Genomic DNA, 27,572 nt, shown 5'->3' with positions numbered 1-27,572 from the left:
AGGCACGCTTGTTTCCGCTGAATCCAGAGAGGTGAGGCAGCTACCAGAAATAGAAAGGTTCAATTAAGCAACCTGCTCAAATCCCTGAGGAACATCTCCGCCTCGTGCCTGTGGAGAATATTCCCACGCCCCTCAGGAAGCTCAGACATCAAAGTACACACACCCCGTTTCCCTCACGATCAACCAGTTGCTGCTCGGGAACTCTTCACGTATTTAAGAGCTGCTTTAGTTACACAGAGCCTCTCCGACAAGTCTGTGAAAAATGTGCTGTTGATGTTCTGTTAATGTTTGTATTCATTATTCTGGATTTGATTCCCTTAACAGCAGTGCTGCCTGTTCAATAACAGCAATGCATTTCTTCCCTCGTCCGACACCAACGACTTCTCAATAAAACTCTCAAGCTGACCGAGCAGCCGCTGACATCTCCAAGGCCGTGTCCTTCAGATGACTGATTTTCTTTTTAATAGTTTATAAAAATGACAACATGAGATACTATATGCGTCACATTTCTTTGCAAACACGTGTAGAGGCAGGTGCAAGGATATAACAACATAAAAGCTGTATATTCACTGTGTGGAGCTAATGCAACACATAACATGGCCTGGATACCCCGACACATGTTCAGCACCATGTTACCAATTAAAATATGTAGAAAACCAAGAGGCAAACAACAATACGGCAGCCAAGAGCGAAGAAAAACACATCGTAAAAACCTGACTACAAGAGCGAAGAAAATGGGGCATGAAACCTGTTCATCATCAAGGCAAAAGCTAACCAAAGTCAACAAAAACACAAGCAAACAAGAATTAGCAATGCAAATATGAATGTTGTAGAAGGTCATGACACTTAAAGTAATCAAAAGTCTTCACAAAACAGAACCAACTACTAATAATTTAAAATAAAGACAAGGCACATTCATGCTCTTTTTGTGGGAAATGAATCCGTTAGCTAAATTACACTGATGGTTTAAAAAAGTGATGGTTCCAAAGTCACATCTAGAAGTTCCTTGTAGCAGCTAATCCTCACATTTCAAAATCTCAAACTACAGGCATTATCAAAAGTCTTCTTGATGATTGGTCGACTAATGTTTGAGCTCCTTTTTTAATACATTTTAAAATACACAAGCACTAGTTAAGTAGGCAATATAATATACAATAATGACCAGAATAATTAGGAATTTCACAATTCTGCAAAATGTCTAAATCTAAATTTAGAAGTTTTCCACATGAAACAGAGCGACTTTTGTAACAATCAATCTTTGGATACATTTTTTAAATAATGACTTTAGGATTTGATACTTTAGGAACATCTTTTAAAAAGGTGGACATGTTTTTGTTTTTCTACAGACTAGGTTGTAGGTGTTGGTACTGCACAGTTTCTGGTTAAAAGTTCAATGTGAGCCCTGTGCAACAATACAGCCAGGAGAGAGGCCCAAAAGTGTTCTGAGGGAATGTTCAGGGCAGTCCAGAATAACATGTTGTGGACTTTGAAGCTTGGGTGGCGAGGGCTCTGTCTGAGGGCTGCATGACGACTTGAAAAAAGGACTTGGTCATTTGAATTATGGGCGTTTCATTATCATGATTCAGTAATTCTACATTACTGTTTGTTTTACTATTATTACTTAATAAAAAAACATTCTTTTAAAAGGTTTGGCACATTTTTTGCCTTTCTGTAACCCCAGAGAGGTAACAAAAAACATTAATCTCAAAATTAGAATACCTACTCTACGATAGGGCTGTCCCAAATAAAAAATGTCGGGCTCCGGATATTCGGTAGTAATCAGCAGCGAATATTCGGCCTGCAGGGGGGGGGGCCTCGGGATTCGTCCCGAACGTCCCAATGGCCAGTCCGGCCCTGGTTCACGGCATTAATTGAGTTATTCTACAGTATTGTTGTTTTATAGTTATTTGTTAATGTATACAACCCAATTCGTGTTCTCAATCAATCAATGTATATTTATATAGCCCAATATCACAAATGTTACATTTGTCTCAGTGGTCTTCACAGTGTGTACAGTGTTCTTTGAAATTGAAAAGGATATTGCATTGTGTTTGTTACTTTCGTTGCAGTTGTATATGTCTTAAGTGTAATTTGGCTTGGCTTCCTATTTTGTATGGACATGCTTTTATTTTGAAGGAGAGTTAGCGCTGTTGACAGGAAGTTGTTGTTGCTATGGAAACAACGTGACAGAGATTAACGGAGAAAAGTAATATCTACATATAAAGACGGAGAAAGTAAACAATAACGTTTATGGTTAAGTATGGTCTTACCATGTAAGACCATACTTATATTGGAGTTTTCAATCAATTCAATTTGGCAGCCGCAGTGCAAAGCGGCCAAGAAATGTAATCATAACAACATTGTAAAGTCACCGTCACTTTAATATCGCAACTGGTACATTATTGAAAATCAAAGATATGCAAAGTAATAAACCGAATGATACGAGTTAGTATAAAGGCGGTGTGAGGCGTGCTGTGACACCGGGGCTGACTGGAGGCATGTTGCTGAAGCCTCTCATGTGTTGCATGTTTTCCACCACAGAGACCCTCATTTCCATTTGATAAATGTGTATGATGTCAGCTGGGACACAAAGCATGACAAATTAATTCATAAGAGCATCACATATTACCATAAGCTTCTTTCTGAGAGACGATTACAGCTAGATCATAGACAAAGTGTGCTCTGCTGCTCAAGTTCCCATCGCTGATATCACCATAGTAGCCCAATGCTTTTTCTGTCTTGCTTACAGACCCCCCCCCCCCCCCCCCTCACTCCCCCAATGGTGACCAACACTTAACAGCATCCCACCTATTCTGGTAGCTGTGGGAGAAAGTGACTAAACAGACGGATCCGATCTTCCAGGAAAACAGTGAGCTTGTGGCATGATGACGGTAAGTGAGGGGGGGGGGGGTGGGGTTAAGGGCTGAGTTGGCAGTGACACCCCAGGTGCTTGTATTGTCACAGCTGTGGTCCTCCACTAGTTTAAGGTGGTTGAAGACCACTACCCCCTAACGCATGGTCATTACGATATTATTGAAAATGTCACGTTTTAAGATGAAGTCGGTGCTTTGGATCTCTGACTGTAAAGATATGTAACTTCCTTCATTTTGAAGGGTTAGTCCAAGGGGCTCCAGAGGCTGCGGCAGGAGAGCTTGGCCCTTAATGCAGATGTTTAACAGTTGGATAAAAACTACTGCCCTCAAAGATCCCTCTCCCTTGAGAGAGATCTGTCGTAATCAAAAAACAATCTCCTCGCTCTATGAAATCCCTTTCTATCTGTTAGAGAAAAACAATCTAAACCTTTCTTTTATTACATACTGAAGCCTTCAACTACATCCTTAGAAGTCTACATTTACTTTAACTATCACATGACTTAAAGAGCCTGATGGAGAACTGTCAATTCATGTAAACATATCTAAAAGTATGTCAAAAGCACAAGTAAATTGGTTTAAAAAATAATAAGGCAACTTTGCCATTGAAATGCATCAGATGTTCCTCTGCTGAGCAAGTGTTTCCCCTTGTTTCCAGTCTGTGCTAATCTGCTAAACTGCTCACACAGCTTCATATTTACAATACATACATTAGAGCCACAGTGCCGCTCTCCGTGGACATTAGCATACAGTCGGCAGAACTCGAAAGCCAGAGCCAGAGATAAACGCAGTCGAACCCACATTATGTCCCGAATCATAAATGACCTGCATACAATCAGCTTTATAAAGCTGCAGAAGATATAAGTAGAGACCTGAGTAGGATGAACAGGTGGAGATAAAGGAGGTCAAGGAACTCAGTATGTATACACTTAATCTGAGTATAGTTCAAAGTAATCTGAACACAAAAGAAAATGACTATTTTTATTTAAAAGGTTTCATTTCAGTTCCAAAAGTCTAGTTGTGATGTTGCAGACAGGCTTTCCCCCCAAATATTCTTCCCCTGGTGGATAAACTCATTCTGTCTGACTGAAAGTTGTATCCAGGTATCAGGAAATGCATCCTGTCTTTTCCAGGTGTACTCAAACACAATCCAGCTTTCCCCACGAGGGCCGTTTGTGTATTCATTTATTCTGCATTTACATATGGAGCCTCTGCGGGCCCTGGTTTGAGAGCCTGTGAGGCCGGGGCTGCCCATGTGCCTTAACGCTGGTGAGTCCTGTGATCCAGGCAGGGTCAAAGACTGGGCCTGAGCCAATGAGAGGGGGGTGTCACTGAATGCCTGGGAACCTGTCACTTTGTGTCAGTGTTAGCTTTACATCTGGCCGGTTCTCACTTTGACCTCGAGCTAAGTACGCTAGCTCATGGGACCGGACCACAGAGAAGCAACTTTTAGTCCTCTACCTCACATAACCCTTTGCTAGCCACAATGCTAGTCACTGCACTGAGACATTGTTCCACAGAATGTTCCACACTCAATAAATTGATGTTTTCGAGATATGGACACGTCTGAACACTATAAACCAGGGGTCGGCAACAGGCGGACCGGATCCGGACCCTGACACCGACCTATACGGACCCGGACCTATAATAAATACATTAATAGGGGATTTCAATTTTGACGGGGCGATTCTATTTTAACCGCTGCCGACAGGGGGCGAAAGAGACGAGTGAGCGATACAGGGAGAGAAACACAGAAGAAGAGATGAGAGCGCGGCAGAGAGAAGCGGAGAGGAAAGGAAAGGGAGTGAAGACAATAATTAGCGATACAGGGAGAGAAGCGGAGAGGAAAGGGAGTGAAGAGAATAATTAGCGATACAGGGAGAGAAGCGGAGAGGAGAGTGAACAGGCGTGTTAGCGGCAGACGGGAAGAGACAAATAATTACACATGGCGCTCTCCAAGAAGAGGAAAGTGGACAGTGAGAACAGAGCAGGCTAACCGAGGCTAACCGAGGTTAACCAATAAGCACCCTGACACCATTTCAGCCCAGATTTAAACTCCTGGCAGGACAAGCTCCAGCTCAATTCTCACACTGAATTTAAACAAAGTGAGTGAGGGATGCAATATAAGAGGGAAAGAAAGAGAAACTTTAAAACTGTTCAATTGTTATGATGTGTAAAGACTGATATTGTTCTATAATCGGCTGAAACAGTTAAGTCATGATGTGAAACGGTTAACAAAGAAAAAGGGAAACTCAAGCTGCTGCTACACTTTATTTGATTCATCTAAAATTAAGCTCTTTTAAGATGCACATATTTTCAAAAGCTATTTTATTTATTTTCTCTATTTTATTTGTAAATGCAACCCGAGAGGAACATTACACATATCCACAGTATTTAAGTAATGTTAATTGACAATAAATGTTGTTGTTTATGAATTTTACTTTCTTTATTTGATTGGCAGTCAGTTGTTGATGACAAGCAGACGTTGATAAAGCTACAGGTCACTTCAATATATATCACACTAATTCATGAAGCAACTTAGACATTTTGATGTTTCGGACCTTTGCATGGGGACATTTTCTCTAACTGGACCTCGTTGAATTTGAGTGAATACCCCTGCTATATAAACCCTCAATGTAACTTAAATTAAAAATGTTCTGCCAAGCCTAACTTCTTTATTCCCTGTGTACGTTATCTAGTTCCCATTTGCTCTTTTATACTTCATTAACTTGCTGTCATTTAGTAGGAGCCTCACACATATCTTGAACACTGTCACAACCGATAGTTTTCATTGCATTTTGCCATATTTGTTTTCAGCAAATATATAAATGTGCCGTTTACTTCCTCTAGAAATGATGCAAGTGTATTAGTGCTAGTCATATCACTCATAAAACAGATGGATCAGGGTTATGAGGCTATAGTAGAGGCTACAATTATTTTTTTCTGACAATTGTGCAATTTATCTGTTAATATTCTTTGACAGGGCTATAAAAACATAACGTCTATTATAATATATCAATATACCTGAGTTCCATGCCCAATTGTTTTAGGTTGAACTATAAAATGAAATCCTAAAATCCTGTAAACTGGACAGTCAGATAACTTAAATATTTGGATGGGAATCAAATGTTACACGGTTATAGTCGGGGCCATCCTGAACAGGATCACATTGATATTTCAGCTAAAACTTATTTTTAACCATTTATTTATTTAGTTATAAAATCAGGATTTTCAACTATGTAATTTGAGCTGATCTTCCTGTACGGTAATGGTCAAATGTATCTGATGTGGTGAAAGTTAGGAACATTTCTGTTAGCACTATCTTGTTCCACCATACAGTACATGTGTTCCTGTGTTTAGAAGGAACTAGTACTACTGACTGAATGATCGTCAACGATAACATTAGTTATTCATCGAGTCATGTGAACCATCTTGTCCTGAGACCCTTGCTGCTGTATAAATAGTAGCTTACTGTTGTTTGGCGTCACACTGCCTCTTCACGTGGTCCCAGCAGCAGGGCATGCCAATGGAGACCTTTGTCTGGTGACACAGTTCCAGGCAGTGGGACTGAATGAATGCTTAATTAAACAGAACAATGCTTGATGGGTATTGTGACTGAGGATACAATAACCATTGACCCACACATTGTGGAAGTGCAGACCCAGATTTATGGAGCAGAGATGCAGTCATGAGATCCGCATGGCAAACATGATACAGCATGGAGTTATATTTGAGATGCAGTATTGCACTCTCTGCTGAAACACGCCCCCCTCCTCTAGCTGTCTAAACATGAATCATTAGCCACATGTCTGTCTGTCACCTGTGCAATGATATGAAATCTGCTTATCCAAGCCAACACTTATTAACTATTAAAGCGCCATTCAAAAACCCTTTTGTATGTATACCTCTGTATTATCTGGGGGTTTTAATATCAAATCAAGTTTTATTTATATAGCACATTTATAAACGATTTTTGGTCGAGCCAAAGGGCTGTACATATAATAAAAATAGCCTACAGTAGAGACACTTTACAGCAAATACAACAGCACAGATTGTTCAGAATATCAGTATGACAATACGACACCCTCTGTCCTTAGACCCTCTGTCCTTAGACCCTCACATCGTACAAGGAAAAACCTCCGGAGAAAACCCCCAGTTTAAAGGGGAACATGGGAGAAACCTCAGGGAGAGCAACAGAGGAGGGATCCCTCTCCCAGGACGGACAGACGTGCAATAGATGCCGTGTGTAAATCCAAGAGATAATACATTTTACAGCATATAGACCGAATGTTAGGAAATAATATACACTTATTAAGGCCAACTAAAATGATACTTTGTGTTTTGTGTGTCAGTGACAAGGTCAAAACTAAATCTAGAACAAGAACTGGAATGGAAATAACTACAATAACCAGGGGTGCACATAACTTTTTTGCCCTGGTTCTCAAAGGAGCACCTGGAGATGTTGCGTGGTGCTCATCCTTAAAATGAAATAAACCGTCACTTTTGAGGGGGTCTTGACTTTATTTGCCAGACACACGGCACTGAACACACATGCAGAGGTGAACACACATGCAGAGGTGAACACAAGACAACATTAGCACGACCATTAATCCTACAAGCTGTCATCACTACCCTCCTGACTGTTCTCCTCACTGTCTTCCTCTCTGTCAGACATGGTAGCTGATGATGTAGGCCAGGGGTGGGGAACCTCCGGCCCCCGGGCCGTATACGGCCCACGAGACCATTTGGTGTGGCCCTCGAGGTAATTTATAAACACACGCAAAAAAGAAAAAAATTAAAGAAATCTAGAGCGCAAAATAATTAAAAAGGTGAGTGCCTGTTTTTCCTGGCCATGGTCAGGGTCCTTGAACACAACACAAGCCTAACGTGTCATCACGTGGTATATGTCTCGTCTGACAGTGACAGGAGTATAGTTCTGACGGAGAGCACCTGCACTTCCAAAAATTGCAGTACCCATAAGGAGCCGTACACATGCCGCAGTTTTTGCGTGGCTTTTAGTTGTAAGCCCAGTACCGATCTGTTGTTATTAGCATCTGGTTAGCTAGCTATGCTAACGAATATAAAAAGCTTTTTCTACAACCAGTGAGGTAAAGGCACATCTTTATATGATCATTGTAGTTATAAAACAAATAAGAGAATAAAGTAAACGGGTATAAAATACTATATGACAGTAAAAAAAAAGTTGTTATTAATAAACAAGAATACAGTTTGAAAGGAGAATGATTTGTAAAATATCCATAAAGAAAAAGAAAATCTGCTTCCAGTTCTGTTTCATCTGGGTGTTGAGAGATGTATCCATAGATCTCCTAACGTTGCTCTCAAAGTGCACTAGATTGATGCTTTTAACTTCAACATTTAAAAAAACAAATCTTCCCGGGGGAGCATGCCCCCCGGACCCCCCTAGAGGAGGTTAGGCCCCCCCCCCACTTAAATCATGTTCACAGGAGTCTAAATACATTTGCACACATCTTGTGTCCATATCTTTCTGTTTTGGTGGTCATGCCAGAACCGTGCACGTGCATGCGTGAGTCATGGCAAGATATCTGGATTCAGAGGTTGCTTTATCTTTGCACAGCATGAAAGAAAGGTGAAATGAGTGGGCTGTGATTTTAGTATTTTTAAGCAGAGGTCAATAATTTGTACGGCCCTCGGAGGATGTTGAAAAAATTGAAATGGCCCTTGAGAGGAAAAAGGTTCCCTACCCCTGATGTAGGCCTACTACTTTCTCTCTGGTTGAGTCTGCGATTAGATGCTTGCATCCACAAGTCAACAGCTGGTTTTGGGTCGAAAGTCTCTGTTGTCATCTTAGACAAGTGGATGTAATCAAATAAGTATGTGAACATAACGAATAACCTACCATAGCCAATAACAAATTAATGTAACTTGTTTTATTTGTGTTGTTCATTCATATCTTATTTTACCTTAACATTTATTTATTTATGCATTTTTTTTTATCTTTCCAGTTTAAAACGATATGTCTGGTTTACTGTCCTATAGTATACATTGGAATGATTTCAAACCTGTTTATCCCAATAATTATAAAGGAGTGCCTTGGAAATATGTGTTTACATAAATTGTGACCAAACCGTTTGAGACCCACTGAGATAACTTAGACTAAAGTGAACTATCTAAACACTGAGAGTCCTTTACCTCACTGAGCTGTAGTTATCAGCCTCTCAGTCTGACTGGAGAGGACTCTCCCTTCACATTATTGTAGAAACATCTTCTTCTTATATCCGTTAGAGCAGCTAGTACCAGATTCTGATAACAACAGCGCCGGTACCGGTGCACCCTCCCTCTCTCCCACGCTCACTCGCACTTTGGCTGTGAGCTGCGGGTGCCGGGTGCCAGATAAGCCAACATCCCCCATTTTCATCACTTACAGCGCCCATCGTACAGGGCGAATGAAAGTGTAACCGGGGTGAAAAGGGTGTTACATTTACTTAATTATGAATGTTGTTACATCAAGTACGAAAATTAGGATGAGCCCCAACGGTCAAAAATGTTTTTTTCCCTCCCAGAGCTGCCAGCGCAGCGCCTCCACAGATCTGGCGCCAGTGCTACGGGCCGGCCCTGAGTTCATATGCAACTTGCAAATATCTTTCTCTCTTTCTCCTCTCTTCTCTCTTTTCCCTTCTCTCTCTTCCTCTCTCTCTCAATGTTGGTACGCAAATGCGCCTTTTTTCAAATGACCCGGTGCTCTTTTTTTGCACCAGTTATGTGCAGCCCTGACAATAACCCTAGTTATAGTGGCGACACATGACATGAAATATGAATGTATTTCAATGATGATGTGGACTAAGACGACACAATTAATTGTAATTTAACGTACATCTCAATCACAAAGTGCCATGTCCAAATTCAAGTGAGTGCAATATTTGGGAAAGGAATTATTGTGGGTCTTGAGATGTCCAGGTCTACAATCTGTATTACAGATTGTTTGGTAAACAAACAAAATAAATGGAGTGTTGTGTAGAGGCAACATACATTCTTAATATATTGTTTTAGAATATGAATTACTTTTCATTCCCTCTAATTAGGGATGTCCCGATCACCTTTTTTTGCTCCCGATCCGATTCCGATCATTTGATTTTGACAATCTGCCGATACCGATTTTTCCCGATCCGATCTTTATGCAATGCATTAAGAGAAAAAAAAGGTAACAGATAACGGCTGGTCATCCAACGCGATGAATTCAGCTATCTTGGCTGCTATTCTTTTGGCCTTTTCACTGTTCTGGGGCAGTTTCTCTTTCCTTTTAAAAGTCTCTGAAAGTGTTGGTTGTTTCAGTGCCGTTACCCGAGTGGCCGCTGTGTACTCGCCGTGTTGTTGTTGGTGTTTGTTTCTCCGGTAGCGTATTAGATTGGTCGTGTTGAACGTAGCTCTGTTCTTTACACCACGCGGAACCTCTGCCTTGCAAACATTGCATATGGCTGTTACACTGCCTTCGCTTTCAATTTTATAATACTTCCAAACTCCTGACATTTTCTCTGTCCCGACTCCCGAGTCACCAGCTGAACGTAGCCTCTCGTTAGCTTACTGCTACTATTAGACACTGCGCCCACTCTGTTGCCAGATTTCAGAGAAATAAGCAACCAGGTCTATGAAAACAAGCCCAAAGAAAGCAACACATACATGATGTTGTGTAATTTTAAACCAAAACTAAGTCCTCAGGATGACTTTAAGACGTGAACATGGTCATTTTTGTTTTGTAACGTTAAATAAAAAAAAAAAATTATATATATATTAAAAAAAAAAATCCCGATCCCCGATTTTTTGAAAATCACGTGATCGGCTCCGATCCCCGATCACGTGATCGGATCGGGACATCTCTACCTCTAATATTATGAATCACATAGCAATTGCAATCACAGTCAATATGATTGCACTTATTTATTTCCTCCAAATTGTAGAGCTAATTTGCAGGTAATAGCCTACAATCATGAGGTGTCCCCTCCTCCCTACAGTGAGAGCAGGTCAGCATTGAAAGGCCCACACTATTTATAGAGGCTGTCAGCAGCAGCAGCCAGAGCCCACGCTGGCTGCCAATTGAGATCCCTCCCAGGTAAGCGGTGCATCAGCGGTAGCTCTGCAGGCCTTCGCGACACACAGGGAAGCGTTGAACACGCATCATGATTAAACGATTGTCCGCTCATTACTGTAGCCCAGCTCAGCCTCTTGAGGGAGACAGTGAGAACGCCTTGTCAAATCAGATGGAAGCTTAAGACCAGGAGGTTCAGCGGGCCTCCCCTGGCGCAGCATCTCTGTTATGCGAACAATCTGACGTGCCAAACATGTTGCATGTCCAAATGAATTGGGGAGCTCCATGGCGTCAGCTTAAAGGAGACCTAAAAGGACGGGGTTGGGGGAAAATTAAATTCACTGCAACAGTTTTTGGGCTGCAGTCAGAGTAAAATCCCATGTTTGATTTGGAACTGCTGCCACACAAATCTGAGTTAAATCGCGCCACACTCAGTGCCAGAATTAGCTCCTCACAGATGGCATCAGCGGCGCTCATTGCAAATGCTTCACATTCTAGTCCAGGCTGCCTGACCCCTTCCTTAATCCTAATTAGGAATGCAATTTCCACGCAGGCCTTTTCAAGCATGATGAAAATAAATGTTTGCATGGCCACGGCACTGGCTTAAGGGTAGCGTTATTCTGCGTCCACTGATTGCGACGCCATTTTAAACACGAGGGCAGGGTTTTATAAATGAGTATTGCTACTGTGCACTAACCTATATCCTCCCTGAGAGTCAACAATGAACTGGTCAGATAATAATACACGGTGGTAAATCCCTGGATAACATTCGGCTGACTGTCCTTTCAACCAGACACGCCTAAACCTCCCCCACCCGTGCACTTACACACACTACACAAACACATTCAATCCTCAATAGGAATATTCACCCTTTTCTAAAGCTCTCTATCAGCGGGCCACAAAGGATTAACCAATAATTCCTCTACAACGTATAAGGATCTGGAAACACTCACATCTGCAGATATCAGACTAATATGGATGCTAGGATATTACCATGGGTCTTTTTTGACCAGCCAGCAGAGATAAGCGCTCATTGTTGAGAACGTGGACGGTGAGCGTAGCTGACCACGATGAGCTTAGGCTCAACTGACAACTGAACAATAACACAACAGCACACAGCAGAGACATGTGGACTTAGCAGCTCCGAAAGCTTTAATCTGCCTCACTTCCTGCGCGCTCCAAGGAAGCCCGCTGTGGGGTGAAAAGAGCTAATCTGAAAGGTTGCTTTTTGCAATTTACAAATAAACTTCAAAACACTGCTGACTTTTTATTTTGATCTGTTTTCATGAGTTGTATATATTCCCCCAACCTGCATATCCCTAGTTGCTTTTTAGCGCCTCAGCACTGGGAACATCTCATCGAGGCGCATTGTACCTAAATGGCACCAACCAACTAAGCATGAATGCCAACAGACAAATGTAACAGTGAATTAAACACACACAACAAGACAAGTGCACTCTTGTCTTAAGTTGTGTACTGGCACTCTTGTCTGGCACTCAGGAGCATAGTGTGTGAGGAAGCTTATAAAGTCTTCATAACAGTGCCTCTGAGCAACATTTAGCTTAGTCATCAAGATGTTCCCAGCTCAGAAGCAGCAGACTCAAGACAAATCCCAGAACTATGGTCTAGTCTTACATCAGGGCCCCCCACAGCTCAGACTATTCACTGGTCTTTGTTTTCACTCGGGGACAAAACACATCTCGTGTAGTGAAAGTCTGAATCCTGGAAATGATGATGCATGTCCGGTCACGGATGGAGACGATTAAGAAGAGTTTATTCGATGTCACAGGTCATATGTCCCTCTTTTGTACAATACCACATAGAAAGAAGTGCCTGCTGCCTCTGTGATAACAAATGGCTTAACTCAAAAGCACAGTCAAGCAACATTCAGGGGTCAAACATGTTTCTTCTACAAAGATTTAAACTTTGACAAAGATTGCCTTTGAAGCAGCAAACTATGGCAACTGGCCTACATGTTGTTTAATGCTGTGGGCAGCAATTCTGACTGTTTTCATCGTAGCTCAGTAAGCACTAATGTGGAGTACACCGGGAGCAGAGCAGAATGTGAGGTCGCCCAAAGAGTGGTTTGGAATGACTCGTCACAGGTGAAATGAACTCTGACAGGAAGGCGTGGTCTTCATTTTTCACACAAGAATGTCAACAGCGAAAGTAACGTCTCAAGGGCTAGATCCTTTAGAAAATAGATGCAACTCTTTTTCTATTTTAGAGTCTCTTAGGAAAGCTCTTTGTGGTTTGTGGAATATGTAAGTTACACAACAAGCAATTCATAGGTATTGTGTGTAGTAAGAAAGCATGTACTGTAGAAGTTTGAATTTAGAGAGCATCAGTTCAATATTTAACATTCCTCAACTACCTTTCTTTATACATAACTCAAACAATATGAACCTCAAGGTTTGCATTTTGTTCATGTTTTTTCCTATCTCTGAATAACGCCCAATTGAGGGTGGGGCGTCTGGTCATGAGCCACATACTGAAAACAGACTTTCAAATTCCATTTGGCAAGACACATGACTGGGAATAAATCAAGACTGTTATTCAGTTAAGGAGACAGTTGTTTATGAACATAATGCGTCTAAAAAACTAAAATAAATATTGAGACATCAAGGTTAGCAATTTCCAAGCAAGAATTTGCCAGCGAGCAGCCCCCTCAAACAACAAATGTGCATAAAGGCATACTCTGGACTCAAATAGTTTGCACAGGCTGGCCGCGCTGTGGGACGGGGAATGTTGCTCAAACAACAGCTGGGGAGGGAAACCATCTGAGGCTTCTGCTGCTGATCGCCCCCCCCTGCAGGAGCAGCACTTCCATCACCTGCTCAGGGAGGAATCCTTGATGGGTTTCCGTGGGAAATACCAGACTGAGGCATCAGACAGCCAAACGAGTGAACATTTCATACCTCCCATTCTGACTCTAGGCTCTTACGTGAACTATGCCACCATGGCTACAGTCACACAGGAAGTGAAGGTGTGCTGGACACGGTCACAGTGTGACTCATTGGTCTGGAAAACAATGGCTAAGTTCCAAAGTGCTTTCATGGTAAGAATAGAGGACAGCTGGCGACCTCATCACCTGCTGTCTCTGCTCGCATCAAACATAACGGCACTGTGGCGGAACACAAGGGCCATGCCCTCGTTAATATGTCGGTACACAGAGAAGTTTGACTTCTGTGAAAATTGAAACAAAGTTTACTCGACACACGTGACAATAACCACTCATGTTGTTTCAATTGAAGATGTGTTTTCTCCTATGGCTAAGAATGCAAGGATATTTCACAAAGTTGATAAGGGCGACACAATTAATCGAAATTAACCATTATTTGCAATATGGACTACTGCAATATCGAGATCACAGTTAACGTAAGATTAAGGGAAATAATAATGGACTATAGACTTATACAAAATATACAAAAAATAGCCTAACTAATAACAAGTGAGTCACAGTGAGTAAAATATTCCATCAATTAGGAACAAGAGTCATTAGTGTCCTCTTGTGAGGACATACAGAATGCACTGGGTACTGTGGAGGAGTGCGCAGCCGGCCCAGCCCTGATAAGCCATTACTATCAGTGGTTGGCAAAACGCCAGGCTCAATCTGCTTAAATGCATCCATCTCAACATTGAAAGGAAAACAGTATAATTTGGCAGGCATTAATGCTTTAGTCCCATTCATCGTTGTACTCAGATCTGACTGGACCCTTTAGCTGGGACACCAGCACGTCACTGCAGCCCTTTAGAGCCTCACTGCAGATCTCTGTCTGAACATAACAATGCCAACAATCGCCCCAAAGGAAGCCGCCCACAGATGATGATCTTGAGTGTTGATGATCCGAGATAAAACTGTGCAGTCGCTCAGTTCTGCACGAGTGATTCTATGCAAGGGAAAGGGAAGGACAGAGGGGTGGGGGATTCATTACGCCGAACACTGGCTGGACAGAGGCTGTTTGGAGACACTTGTGAAATAATTTTGGAAAGCTCATGAAACCATAAGATCATTGTTCTCGCTCAAACCACAAAACATGGCTGTGAGGGATCTCCCAGTTCAACTTTGGGGTGGAGAACATTGAGTGCAGGCCTGTTGTATGTTTCCCCTCTTGTTCACCACCTACGAAAGCATGCACATATTCTCAGTGAGCACTGTAATCTTTACCCCTGCCGACTAAAAGGCTTTTGTTCTCGTGTTTTCTGCTGTTGTTTTTTATTTTCGCAATCAATTATTTGTTGGCTCTTTGCTTTTGTATGCTGAATATTTTAGGAACCGCACATCTGTGCTCTCTGTATTCTTGGGTTTGTAACGTTTAGATGTGGCTTTGTTTCTTTTTATGAGCAACACAAGCCGTGGACTGCAACTAATGAAAGACCTAGCCAAGCACCTGAACTAATGTAAATGTGAAACCAACACAAACCCTCCAAGTTACTTGAGTTTCAATTAAGATTCCATTCAGTAACAATTTCCAAACTGCTGCTTCAACCAGCTTATATTTCTCAGATACAGTAAATCACTATTGTTTTACACATCAAAGCCTGTTTATGGGTCTTAGTTAGTACTACTGTAGGCCTTTTGTGGCATTTAAACCTTTTTTCCTAAAATATCAGTTTTTCTCCATTGGTTTTGGCATCTTTACACACAGCGAGGATAGTTTAAAGTAGAGATGTCCCGATCCGATCACGTGATCGGGGATCGGAGCCGATCACGTGATTTTCAAAAGATCGGAAGGATAAAATCGGGGATCGGGATTTTTTTTTTTTTCTTTTAGAAAATATTTGTATTATTTTATTTCATGTTACAAAACAAAAATGACCATGTTGACGTCTTAAAGTCATCCTGAGGCCTTAGTTTTGGTTAAAAATTACACAACATCATGTATGTCTTGCTTCTTTTGGGCTTGTTTTCAGACCTGGTTGCTTATTTCTCTCAAAGAGTGGGCGAAGTGTCTAATAGTAGCAGTAAGCTAACGAGAGGCTACGTTCAGCTGGTCACTCGGGAGTCGGGACAGAGAAAATGTCAGCAGCTTGGAAGTATTATAAAATTGAAAGCGAAGGCAGTGTAACAGCCAGATGCAATGATTGCAAGGCAGAGGTTCCGCGTGGTGGAAAGAACAGAGCTACGTTCAACACGACCAATCTAATACGCTACCTGAGAAACAAACACCAACAACAACACGACGAGTACACAGCGGCCACTCAGGTAACGGCACTGACACAACCGGCACTTTCAGAGACTTTTAAAAGGAAAGAGAAACTGCCCCAGAACAGTGAAAATGCCAAAAAGATAACAGCCAAGATAGCTGAATTCATCGCGTTGGATGACCAGCCGTTATCGGTTACCTTTTTCTCTCTTAATGCATTGCATAAAGATCGGATCGGGAAAAATCAGTATCGGCAGATTGTCAAAATCAAATGATCGGAATCGGATCGGGAGCAAAAAAAGGTGATCGGGACATCCCTAGTTTAAAGTCTTGACAAATCCCATATAATAATGCTCTTTGATGATTATGGCTCTGTGAAGAATCTCCGTGTTCCACATGGCTTCTTAAACTTACATTTTAAGCCATTGTATATATAAATTAATCAGATTTTGGAAATGGAGCATTTTGACAGGAAATGGCATGAGTAGATAACATGGTCACTTTGGGAATGACTCTTAGAGGATATTTTGAGAAACCGACAATTCAGTTTAATTACAATCTTAATGGCAAAAGATTCAGGAAATCCCTTAACACTGAAGGGCTGTGGAATATGTACTGGCTCACCCCCTGTGTGTACCGTCTCTTCCTCTTTATCTGGTTTCTATCATTTAGGTCGATACAGAGTACCCCCACAACCTACGTGTAAGCGCTGCTGTTTGATGGACAGTCTTCTTATTTTAAATCTCTACAAAAAGGTGTACAAGCTACAAATAACAGCACAGTCACTACGTAATACACTGATCATCTTCAAGGCTTCAGGCTGGTCATTTTTAGTGACCTGTTACATTGATGACACATGCCTGACAAGCCACTGAGTCATGATGAAATCCACCTAAATCGCTTACTCCTTTTCCCCTTGCCCTCTATGGCTGTACGTATATGACTCAGAAAACCAAGCAGACCCACATGCAACGCCCCCCTCTATTGGAGCTCAGACAGGGGCCAGCAACCATGTTACAAACTCGTCGCCTATGTCTGGCATCTTGACAAATATCTGAGGCACTTACTTACCCCAAATATGCCCTCACACACATGTGGCAACATTGCTGTGTGTGCTGAGCTTCTACCCTAGCATGATTCACAAAGCACAGCCTAAAAAAGCATGGACCATTCAGGCACTTTCTGACCGAACCAAGACATTCCAATAATGCTTTTAGATTTAGAACCATTTCAACTATGTTTAAGTATTTACGCCCGTTTCGTTATGGGGGCGTTTTATCAGATGCAGAAGAAGAACACTTTGAAGGTCTTAATAATCATCTTGTTGACTGGACTTTTTCACCATTTGTCCTAAAAGCCATGGGTGTGAAAGATCAATACCACTCAGATCAATGCCATTTGAATGAGTCAAAACCAATATACATGTTGGCATGCTCTGAAACAGCAGAACAGTGCTATCAATTGCAGTTCAATCTCAACATATTTACCACTAAGTAAGTAGCCCAGAAGGGATAGCCCTCACACCATATGGCCAGATAGTCTGGTTACAGTCTGGTTACAATCTGCCGACAGTCTGTCCAGTCAGCTGAATGCACACTGTACTTCTGACGGTACTGATGGCTGTTCTACAGCAGCCGAGCTTTGATCATAGCGACAACACACATTTCGGAATTTGCAGTAAAAAAAAATATTACCTGTGTGTCTCTCTACTCTCATTTACTGGGTAAATGCTCGAAGCCAATACAAAACATATTAAAAAAAAGTGTTCATACCTGAGTTTAGAAGGTTCTATTTAGGTTTTTGTTGCATTGTGACAAAGCCAGGTTAGCCTTGTTAACCTGTTTTAGTCTAGACGCTAAGCTCAGCTCCTGTCTGCTGCCTGTAACTTCATAATAGACAGTAATGAGAGTGGTATCAATCTTTTGTGTCATTCTTTGCCAGAAAGAGATGTGTTGAACTATTCATTTAATAGAAGACAACAAAAGGAAAAGCTTGCTGAGCTCTTAAGTTTAATCTTTTCACAAAAAGTTTAAGTGACACTTGAAATCCATTAAGTTTGAAATGGTCCAGTATCAAACCCAAGAGCATGCTGAACTATATGCTGCAAACCAAAAACTAATTTGTGATTCATTTTCACAGTCAGCAATGTGGTATATAATTTTAGCTGAACTTGAGATGGTGTTAGGAATGTCTACATGCCTTTACCTCTTTGTATCTCAGTAGTGAATGTCTCACTGATTTGATAACGCTACCAATATACCATATTCCAATCTAGGACCATACATTTAACTTTCTGTGTCATGTCTGACTTCAAGACAATTTCCTAATTTGGGATAAGTAAAATATATCTAATCTCCTGAGTCCCTCTTTTAAGATGTGAAGATTGACATTATCTTTAACATGGATTTCTGACCACTGAGAAGTTTTCTATTACAGTAGAAGGGATTTATTTTCGGACTTGAATGTCATCCTTAAGTAACATATGCTCTAGGCTTGCCAGCATGTGATGTCATTTCCTCATTTTATTTATTTCTTTAAGTTGAGACCATCAATGCCTAGGTCTGACTATATGACCGAGCCCAATCCATCATTTCTACGCTGTGCTGTTTGAGCCCATTTCGCCGTGCCTCCCAGAGGATGCTAGTAACTCACATGGAGTCCTCTGTCAGACGTGTAGTGTCTCTGGCTGGAATTACCAGAAACCATTAGCACGACCTTCTGTCTCGCAGTCCGGTTTTATAAATGGACACAACTGCATGTGCCTAAAACTGTATAAGAAGATGCGACATGCTTTTCATTTTGATAGTCACATGTCTGACAGGTGCCTACACACCCTACACTAGCATGCTGCAGGCCTAACATGAACCCGAAGGTGGTGGATGGGGGTGTGAAACCTTCTAATTAAAGGCTACCAGACGTAATAAATTATTTGCAGCATTGCTATTAATCACAGTTACAGCTCATCCGATTTGACTACCGGTGCAGCCTTGAAATTGTAAACCAATACTACTCTTTTATTGTGCTCCAAGGCGATGACACAGCGCAGAAAACACAAAAGTGTGTATTCAGCATCCTCCACCTGTACTGAGGAGCTACACTGTGAGTGTAAGTGAAGAGCTGGGGTCTTGACTCCAGAACACATGTACACAGTAGACTTGCCAGGTGGTCAGCAGTATTTCAAATAGGAAACCTGACAGCGGCAAGGAAGCAATCTCTAAGCTCTTAGTATGAAGCTGTGCAAAGGACATAGTGGACCTGACTTAAGCTCCACCACAGAGGCCGTCAGACACACAGCCATCCAACGTTAGACATCAAAGTAAGCGCTGAATCGCTGTCTTTAGTTTTTTAACCAATGGGACAATATCCTCAACATGGCGGCGGAAAGCTCTGTACGATATCTTCATTTTATTGTTGCATATTGCGTCAAATTCCATTTCACTGGTTCTTCAATATAATCCAGAAAATGAAATCTGCAAAAAAGGAAGACATGATTTCTGACAATCAAGTGAAAAAGATTGTGCCGTCATTTTCTTTTAAAAACTCCACTCAATTCATTTTATTTCTGAAATGCTGTCAGATTGAATGAAAGTTAAAATGCGATCTGATGTTTCCAAATGCAGCAGCAAAGCTCTTAGCAGACACTGGCTACCTTAAGAGCTGATTTTAATATTTTAGTTTGATATTAGGGTTAACCTGGGTCTGGTCACTCCCATTAAAAGTCCCTTTATCCCTACATGACCTGATATCGCCAAGCTGAGATGTAAAGTTATTTTATTTCCACTTTAGTTGTTGCTATCTTTCACATTTAAATAAAAAACTATTCCTGGAAGTGAACTGTAAAATACAAATCTGAGGAAGATGTTTGAAATTGTTGAACTCGTGTGTATAAGTTGCATTCACAATTATTATCACATGTTTTTAAGTCCAATGGTTTGGAATGAGCTGGGATCAAACACCTGAGGTCGTCAGATGACTCTGCCTCGTAGCTATTTTTAGACAGTAATTGCTCTTTTGTTACAGCCTGGTAAACAAAAGATGAATCCAGAGCGATTATCTGGTTATGACTCTCAGCGGGAGCGCAGCCTCCAGCCTTTTCCTTTCACAGCAACAGCGGACATGTAGTCGCCGCTACCATGTCATTAATGAACCTCCCAATTATTTCACTAAGCTGACAGCATCCCAATGTTTGATCGATGGCAGACTCGTTTGACCTATTGATGTACTCCGTCAGTATCCAGTGAACACACGAGCAGAGGACCGTTATGCTTCCTCCCTCCAAGGACCATGTGACCACAGATAGAGATCATCAAACAGGAAACCTCTTTTGTGCTGCCCTGAGCTCAGGCAGCCAGTACACAGGCATTTTGGAGATTATCCTGTTGATCTAGAGAAGCCTAAACATCGAATGTAATGATGTCTTGTCAAAACAAACGACCACTTTAGCAATCTTTTTAGGAAGGGCAATCATTTCCCGAAACAGGACAACAATTCACTTATTTTTCTCACGAATCCCTCTCTTTTCACTACGAGGGACATTCCTTTTTCACACACAGATCTGTGTTATATTTTCATACAGAGCTTCTGTCCAGTTTTTACTGCCTGCAGGCTGCTTCTAGTTTATGACCAACGGTTCTTTCACATGGTAGTCTTATTGACATTTGAGGCACGCACATGCCATTGCCATTTCTGGAACGTGAGCACGTTGGTGGGTGGTTGCCTTCCAACTTCAACATCTGCTGTAGCTAACTGTGAGCACATACATTTATAAAAGAAGGACAGGGTGAATCCTTCTTTGTGTCAACTTCAAATGGATGTGTGTCTCAGGAGACGTCTCGTCACACCCAGTCTGTTTTCTGAGCCTATGACCAGCAACAGTGCTCAGCTTTCTTCACAACTCCCCCCTTTCTGCTCTGACCTCAGCCAGCTCATCAACAGGGGTCTCTTTTATCTCTCAGGAAAACAGGTGGTTCTGATTGTTAGTCAGTGTGCATACGATGAGGAAGTTTCTGCCTCCATGTGTTTTCTATTTGGAATGTTGCATTTGCTAACTCAGGTTTGGGAGGGACGCAGCAGATATTTTTGGTTACGCCTACACACTGCTCAAAACACCACCACCCACTGCTCAGCTGTTTCAGGTCATTCCACAGTAAGAGCCATGTGCCACTCTGACTTTATCCCATGAGGGACTGTTGTTGCACACATATCCACATGGCTGACTGCTGTAATTTAAAAAGTATATTCAGTGTTTCCCCTATATACAAATAGTGGCGGTGCAGCGCCGCAGCTGAAATATTTTTTTTTTTTTTTTTATTATATTAAATAATAATAAGTGGCGACCCTTTTTCATTTTTGATTGTTTGTTATGTGGATTTAACTGTATGTTCAATAAAGGTGTATTTTTGCTAAATCGTGAGACGTTGCCACATGTACTTGGCAGGGCCGATTTTTGGCATAGGCGACATAGGCGGTCGCCTAGGGTGCCAGATCTGGGGGGCGCTGCGCTGGTAGCTCTGGGAGGGGAATTTATTTATTTTTACCGTTGGCACTCATTCTAATTTTCGGCCTTGATACAACAACAATCATAATCAAGTAAATGTAACACCCTTTTCACCCCGGTTACACTTTTCATTTGCCCTGATGGGCGCTGTAAGTGATGAAAGTGGGGGATAATGGCTTATCAGGCGCCCCCAGCTCACAGCCAAAGTGCGAGTGTGGGAGCGAGAGAGAGACAGAGAGAGAGAGAGAGGGCGCACCGGTACCGGCGCTGTTGTTATTAGAATCTGGTGCTAGCTGCGCTAATGGATATAAGAAGTAGATGTTTCTACAACCAGGGTGGAGGAGAGCTCTCCTGTTAGATTGAGAGGCTCAGTGAGGTAAAGGACTCTGAGTGTTTCGATAGTTAATTTTAGTCTAAGTTATCTCAGTGGGTCTCAAACGTTTTGACCACAAATTATGTAAACACATATTTCCAAGGCACTCCTTTATAATTATTAGGATAAATAAAAACAGGTTTGAAATCATTCCAATGTATACTATAGGGCAGTAAACCAAAAATAGTTTAAAGTTGGAGAGCTACAAAAATATGCATGAATAAATAAATGTTAACTAGGTAAAATAAGATATGAAAGAACAAAAATAAAATAAGTTACATTTATTTGTTATTGGCTATCGTAGGTTATTGGTTATGTTCATATACTTATTTGATTATTAAAATGTAAACCGATCTTTTTCATATGGGTGTTTTAGAGTTGTACCCCCTAGATCAGGTCTCTAGTGTGCTCAAAGTGCACCAGATTGAAGCATTTGACTTTAAAATGTTCAAAAAAATCCTTCCGGGGGGCATAACCCCGGACCCCCCTAGAGGATGTGACGTCCAACCCCCCAATTCAAACATGTTCATACAATACTGAGTATATTTGAAGCCATTTTGACGTATATTACCTATGTCAATACGTTTCTGCTTTTGTTGTGTATCTTTTGTAGAGATTTTTCATTTATTCTTTATATATAAAATCTCGCCTAGGGCAGCAAATTGGCTTGAACCGGCCCTGGTACTAGGCCTCAAGAGCCTTTCTTGTGCTGGCAGACACATAGAAACAAATTGGCGGGGCGCATTAAAAAAATTCCACACGCTCCACGTTCACATTATGCTCGGCCCACGTGCCTTAGCACCGCTGCTATGACTCCATCCTAGGGGAAACACTGATATTACAAAAAGGGTGTGGTTTTGTACAAATAATTACACAACTCTTAGTAAGGCAATCATTTTTAACATGTGACTGTTGCAATTTCCAGTTTATTTTGCACATTTCTGGCTGTTCTTTTGTTTGTAAATGGATATTTCTTGTGTAATACTTTTTAGAATAGTTCTATATTTACTGTGGTTATGTATGCACCGCTGTATACCAAAGCAAATCAGGGTAAAAACCCTTATTTTGATTCTGATAAGCACCAACAAGCCCATAACTGTCAAATTCCTTCCTGCTGTCATATCTAAACTGAGACCAAAATGACAGATATGATAATTGTGTTTCGCCCCTGACATCACTCACTCAGAGGTGCCTCGAGGGAAGAACTCCTGACTTGTAACAAACAAATTCTCAGCAGCAATGGACTCTTTCTTTGCTTGTCTTTCTCTGTTTTACTCTGCCATTTACTGTCTCTTCAGTAAAATGTCAGACTGTATGTGACTCGCCCACAGGGGCCATAGATGCCATTCAACCAGTGCTCCAAACATTTGCTCACAAGCTTTGAGCGGGGAGGGAAACATCTGACAACATGCCCCTCCTAGAGGAGCCACTATCTGCTGTTATCTGGGCGCACACCGACTCCTGCCATACCAATCAGTTATGTCACACATGCAAAACAATGCCAGAAATGCAGATTTAAATAAATGTTGTAAAAAGTCTGCCGGGTAACGTCAACCCACTGAGCTCCTCAGTGATGTGTGGGTTAGCGGATGTTCAAAGCTTTCAAGTGAGGCGATGACTTATCAGCAGAAACACAGGGGAGGCTCAACAACACTGTAGCAGACAGCTCTTAGCCTTATCTTATCTATTAGGATAAAGAGAGCTGACAGCCATGAGTGAAAACAGAGATAATGCCAAGTCATAAAAATGTCAATTGTCAAGGAAGAAAAATCAATTAACACACTTCAGCAAGTGTGAAAAGCTGACAAATCAAGCCTGAATGTAATAAGTCTGTTTTCCAGGTATTAATTGTGATAAAAATGATAAAGTTGTATGTTGTTGGCCCACGTAATACAAAAAAAATGCAGCAATTTAAGGTCTGAAATGTATGTCCAAAAGTGTTTCGTATGGGAGCATGGATCTCAAAGTTAATATTAGCGCAGTGCTTATCCACTCTGAGCATCTTCCATGCTCCCACATAGCTTGGCAGGAGGGTTCTGGCTCGCTAAGTGCAGACCACTTTCTTTGGAATATTCTAAGTGAAATGGCTCAGGTGAAGCCAACAATGGAAAATGTCAATGCATTCCATTAGATCAGATTGTGAAGTCTTACACGAACCTCTTCACTCGGCCGACAGATGACAGGGCTGATATCTGCAGCTCTGTTCAGTTGGGCTGGGTGCAGCCTTCACCTAAAATGGCTGGCCATTTAGATGATGGCTACCAAAGAATATCATGAATTGAAAATAAGAAGCACATCTCTCAGACGCAGTAACAACAACACAAGAGTTTGACCTACAGAATAAGAAGCAAATGGCACACTTCCTCGGAATGCCTTACTTGCTTTGTGAACAAACAAAAGCTGAATTTGGAGCAGAGCTTTTACAAGTACACATTTTTATCACAGTCAGCACAAAGTAGCAATTTATAAAATGGGCTTGTGGGAAGGTTGAGTTATGCCAGATTCCTCCTGTTTCTAAAGACAGTGTCGGCATTGGCTGGCAGCCAGTCGGCCACATGGCTAAGCCCTGTCCAGGCAATACAAAAGAAATTCTTAAATCTTCGCCAGTTCACTGACCCCCCAACCCCCCGAAAATGTCAATTGTGCTGCTACAACACCATGTCACAGATTTACTCAGGGTAACATCATTAAAAGGGCTGACTTTGAAATGTATCGCTTGAAAAATATAAACCTGCACAGAGCTTTGAGGTGCATCATGAGGGACAGTTGGAGGTACAGCAACAGATTTCAAACAAACTGATATACCTAATTAAAGTCAAGAGAATAAGCCAATTGACACACGTGAAAGTTCACAGGAAAATGTGTGCATGTACTGCTCTTTGATCGGAATTCCTGTCCTCTCACACCTTGCTACCTCCAATTGAAAACGAGAGAGAAAATCCATGCACACAAGCCCAGTTATGCATGCACACAGGAAAAGAGTACGGAGTTCTCAAATGCATTTAGTAACATTTGTAAGGGTAAAATGTATCTCAAAAACATTGGTTACTATCATCTTACATTTTAAATATCGTATAGGCCAGTCCAACCACATCTCATACCCCAGTTATGATCTTTAGTATTTTTAAAGTCATTTCCCACATTTAAGCAGTACTTCAGACAAAAAGTGTTATAGATAAAATATGTAGGCCTATAGCTTTACTGTAATAGCCAGGCTCGAAGCAAAGAGCAAAAAGGAGTAACAATCTTGATTTGTCAAACAAAAAATCGCTACATAACAACAAGTGGCGTTTTGCTTTTCTACAACACATGTGTGATTTAAATCGGAGAAGTTCATATGTGTTCCTTTGTTAGTTTCATACACAATATGTCGCCTAAATAGTTGTATCACTTTGCTATTCATACATTTAACAACCAAAGCACCTATAGGCTTGGCTAACTTGATATTTTCGGCTCACGTGTTCAAAAAATGAACTGCTACAATCTTACAGGTGTTTATCGCTTCCACCTTCAGGACTGGTGGCAGAGGTTAAGGGGTCTTTAATGCTGGGATACCTAAACGAATTGATTAGTCCGCAGGCTGTTGGTGCCCAGCAGCTCAGCTCAGTGCGGTTTGAACGGGTCCACAGCGGCGGGAGGAGGGGGCAGAGGACCCTCGCTGCACGGCTGGCTGACTCCTCCCGCGGACAGCCCGCTTTATTCCGCCGCAGGAAAAACCGTTATCTCGCATCACTACTTTCTACATCTCTGCCATCACCGCGGCTCCAAACCCCACGTTAAATAGTTAACAACACGGACTACCAAGCTGCCGTATTTAATTGACAAAGTCAAACTTCAGAGGTTAAAACTTTTGAGGACGACGTGGTGTCTCTAAACATGCCGCTAATTGAAGCTAAACAGTTGTCTCAGTTAGTCATGCTAAGCTAATGTGTGGCAACATCCAGACACTTTACATGAGCCTCGCTACTCCCATTAAAACATGAGTGAGAGAAAGCCTCTGATTTAAGCAACAATAGCCGCTTACAAATATAACTCGTCCTGTAAAAGTGAAGCCATGTTCACAGCAATGTATTAAAAGGGTGACTCTTTCGAATGTTCGTTAATACTATTTGTAACTATATTTACTTAACGTCGAACAAACAGGTCCTGCTGTCAGTTTGAGTTTAACGTTAGTTGCGTCCAGATAGGGTTACTTCTCAGGCTATTTTCTGCCTGTCGTTGGTGGAAAATATCGAGCAAACAGAGCCAGAAGTAAACAACATTTGCCGGACATGTTCCTGGAAGAGTAAATGGTTTAATAAGTTATATAGTTAACGTGCTTTTTGTACTTACAGTGAGTTGAGAGGAGAGTCAGGAGACAAGCCAGACGTGTTTTCGCCATCTTGGAGTCGATGCAATGCTCGCTTTGACTGGCCGTACATGCGCAAAGTAACCGAAAGAGCTTTGGTGTGGATGGAGAGAGGGAGGGTGGGAGGGAGAGAGACATAGGCAGCGAGTGGGGGGAGGGGGCATTACGATAGGTTTCCATAGCTACCGAAAGCATCACTCACACAGACACACATTTATAGTTGACAAGATGAAGGAGCCTTTTACTACCGTGGCAATATGGAGACGGCTGAGAGCTCAGATAGGAAAACACCAGCTTCTGTGTTCTGGAAGGTGGAAGAAGAGGTGGGAGTACTCAGATATTGTACTTAAGTAAAATACCAGGAAATAGGAATACTCAGACTGACACAAGTAAAAGTCCTGCAATCAAAATGTAGAAAAGTATTCACATCAAAATATAGTTTAAAGTATGCAGATTGGCCCACTGCAGAGTATATGTTTTGATTATAATTATTGATGCAACAAAGTGTTATCAAAGCTGGTAAAAGTGCAGCTAACTTTAATGACCTTGTATACTGCAGGACAGGGCAGCTTGTAAATGTAAGGGTTTATTATATATCACAGCATTAATCTAAATTTGTAAAGTCACTAAAGGTATTAAATATATGTAGTGGAACAAAGGTACACAAAGAAGAAGAAGAAGAAGAAGAAGAAGAAGAAGAAGAAGAAGAAGAAGAAGAAGAAGAAGAAGAAGAAGAAGAAGAAGAAGAAGAAGAAGAAGACACTTTATTGATCCCACAAGGCGAAATTCAGTTTCCCCTCTGTTAGGATGTTCAGTATGCAAACAGGACATACATACAGTAAAGGCTGAAAAACTCGCATTGCTAAATGTTAAATGGGAAGGTGTCAATAACATAACGTCCACACGGTTCCGTCACGTGCTTCAACGGAGACGCTTCCCATTCACTTTGAATGGGGTCACGTCAAGCTTTGCCTCCGTTGCTCGTGCTGAAAGTTGAGAAAAGTTCAACTTTTCAGGCGTAGACGGAAGCTCCAGCTAATCAAATCATATGCCAGTACAAGCGCTAGCCAATCAAACCGTGTACTTGTGTGCCCGGGGTAGGAGATTAATGTGATTGGTTGTTGTTCGCGCGCCAGACACACCCACCGGCAAGCTTCAACGCGACGGAATCGTGTGGACGCACCGTAAAGGGGCTGCATGTTAGGGGTCCAATGCCTCTGCATGGCCCAGGATGTGCCTCTCCTGCTACCAGTCCACACCAACCCATCTTGTTGT

The 27,572-nt window shown here is 41.7% G+C and overlaps 1 protein-coding gene across 1 annotated transcript in view; it reads right to left on the bottom strand.

Moving 5' to 3' along the window:
• Nucleotides 1-26,396, bottom strand: part of LOC117458061 (junctional adhesion molecule 3B-like) — a 39,115-nt gene extending 12,719 nt beyond the window's left edge. Inside the window, exon 1 of the mRNA XM_034098300.2 lies at nt 26,282-26,396. Within this exon, the coding sequence (XP_033954191.2) occupies nt 26,282-26,330 (49 nt within the window). The 5' untranslated portion in view covers nt 26,331-26,396. The remainder of the gene's footprint in view (nt 1-26,281) is intronic.
• Between the last annotated feature and the right edge of the window lie 1,176 nt (nt 26,397-27,572).

Source organism: Pseudochaenichthys georgianus, chromosome 14 (genome assembly GCF_902827115.2).
Source record: "Pseudochaenichthys georgianus chromosome 14, fPseGeo1.2, whole genome shotgun sequence".
Lineage (NCBI taxonomy): Eukaryota > Metazoa > Chordata > Actinopteri > Perciformes > Channichthyidae > Pseudochaenichthys > Pseudochaenichthys georgianus.
Note: the sequence above shows the minus strand (reverse complement) of the source record. Positions and strands in the feature narration are given on the sequence as shown.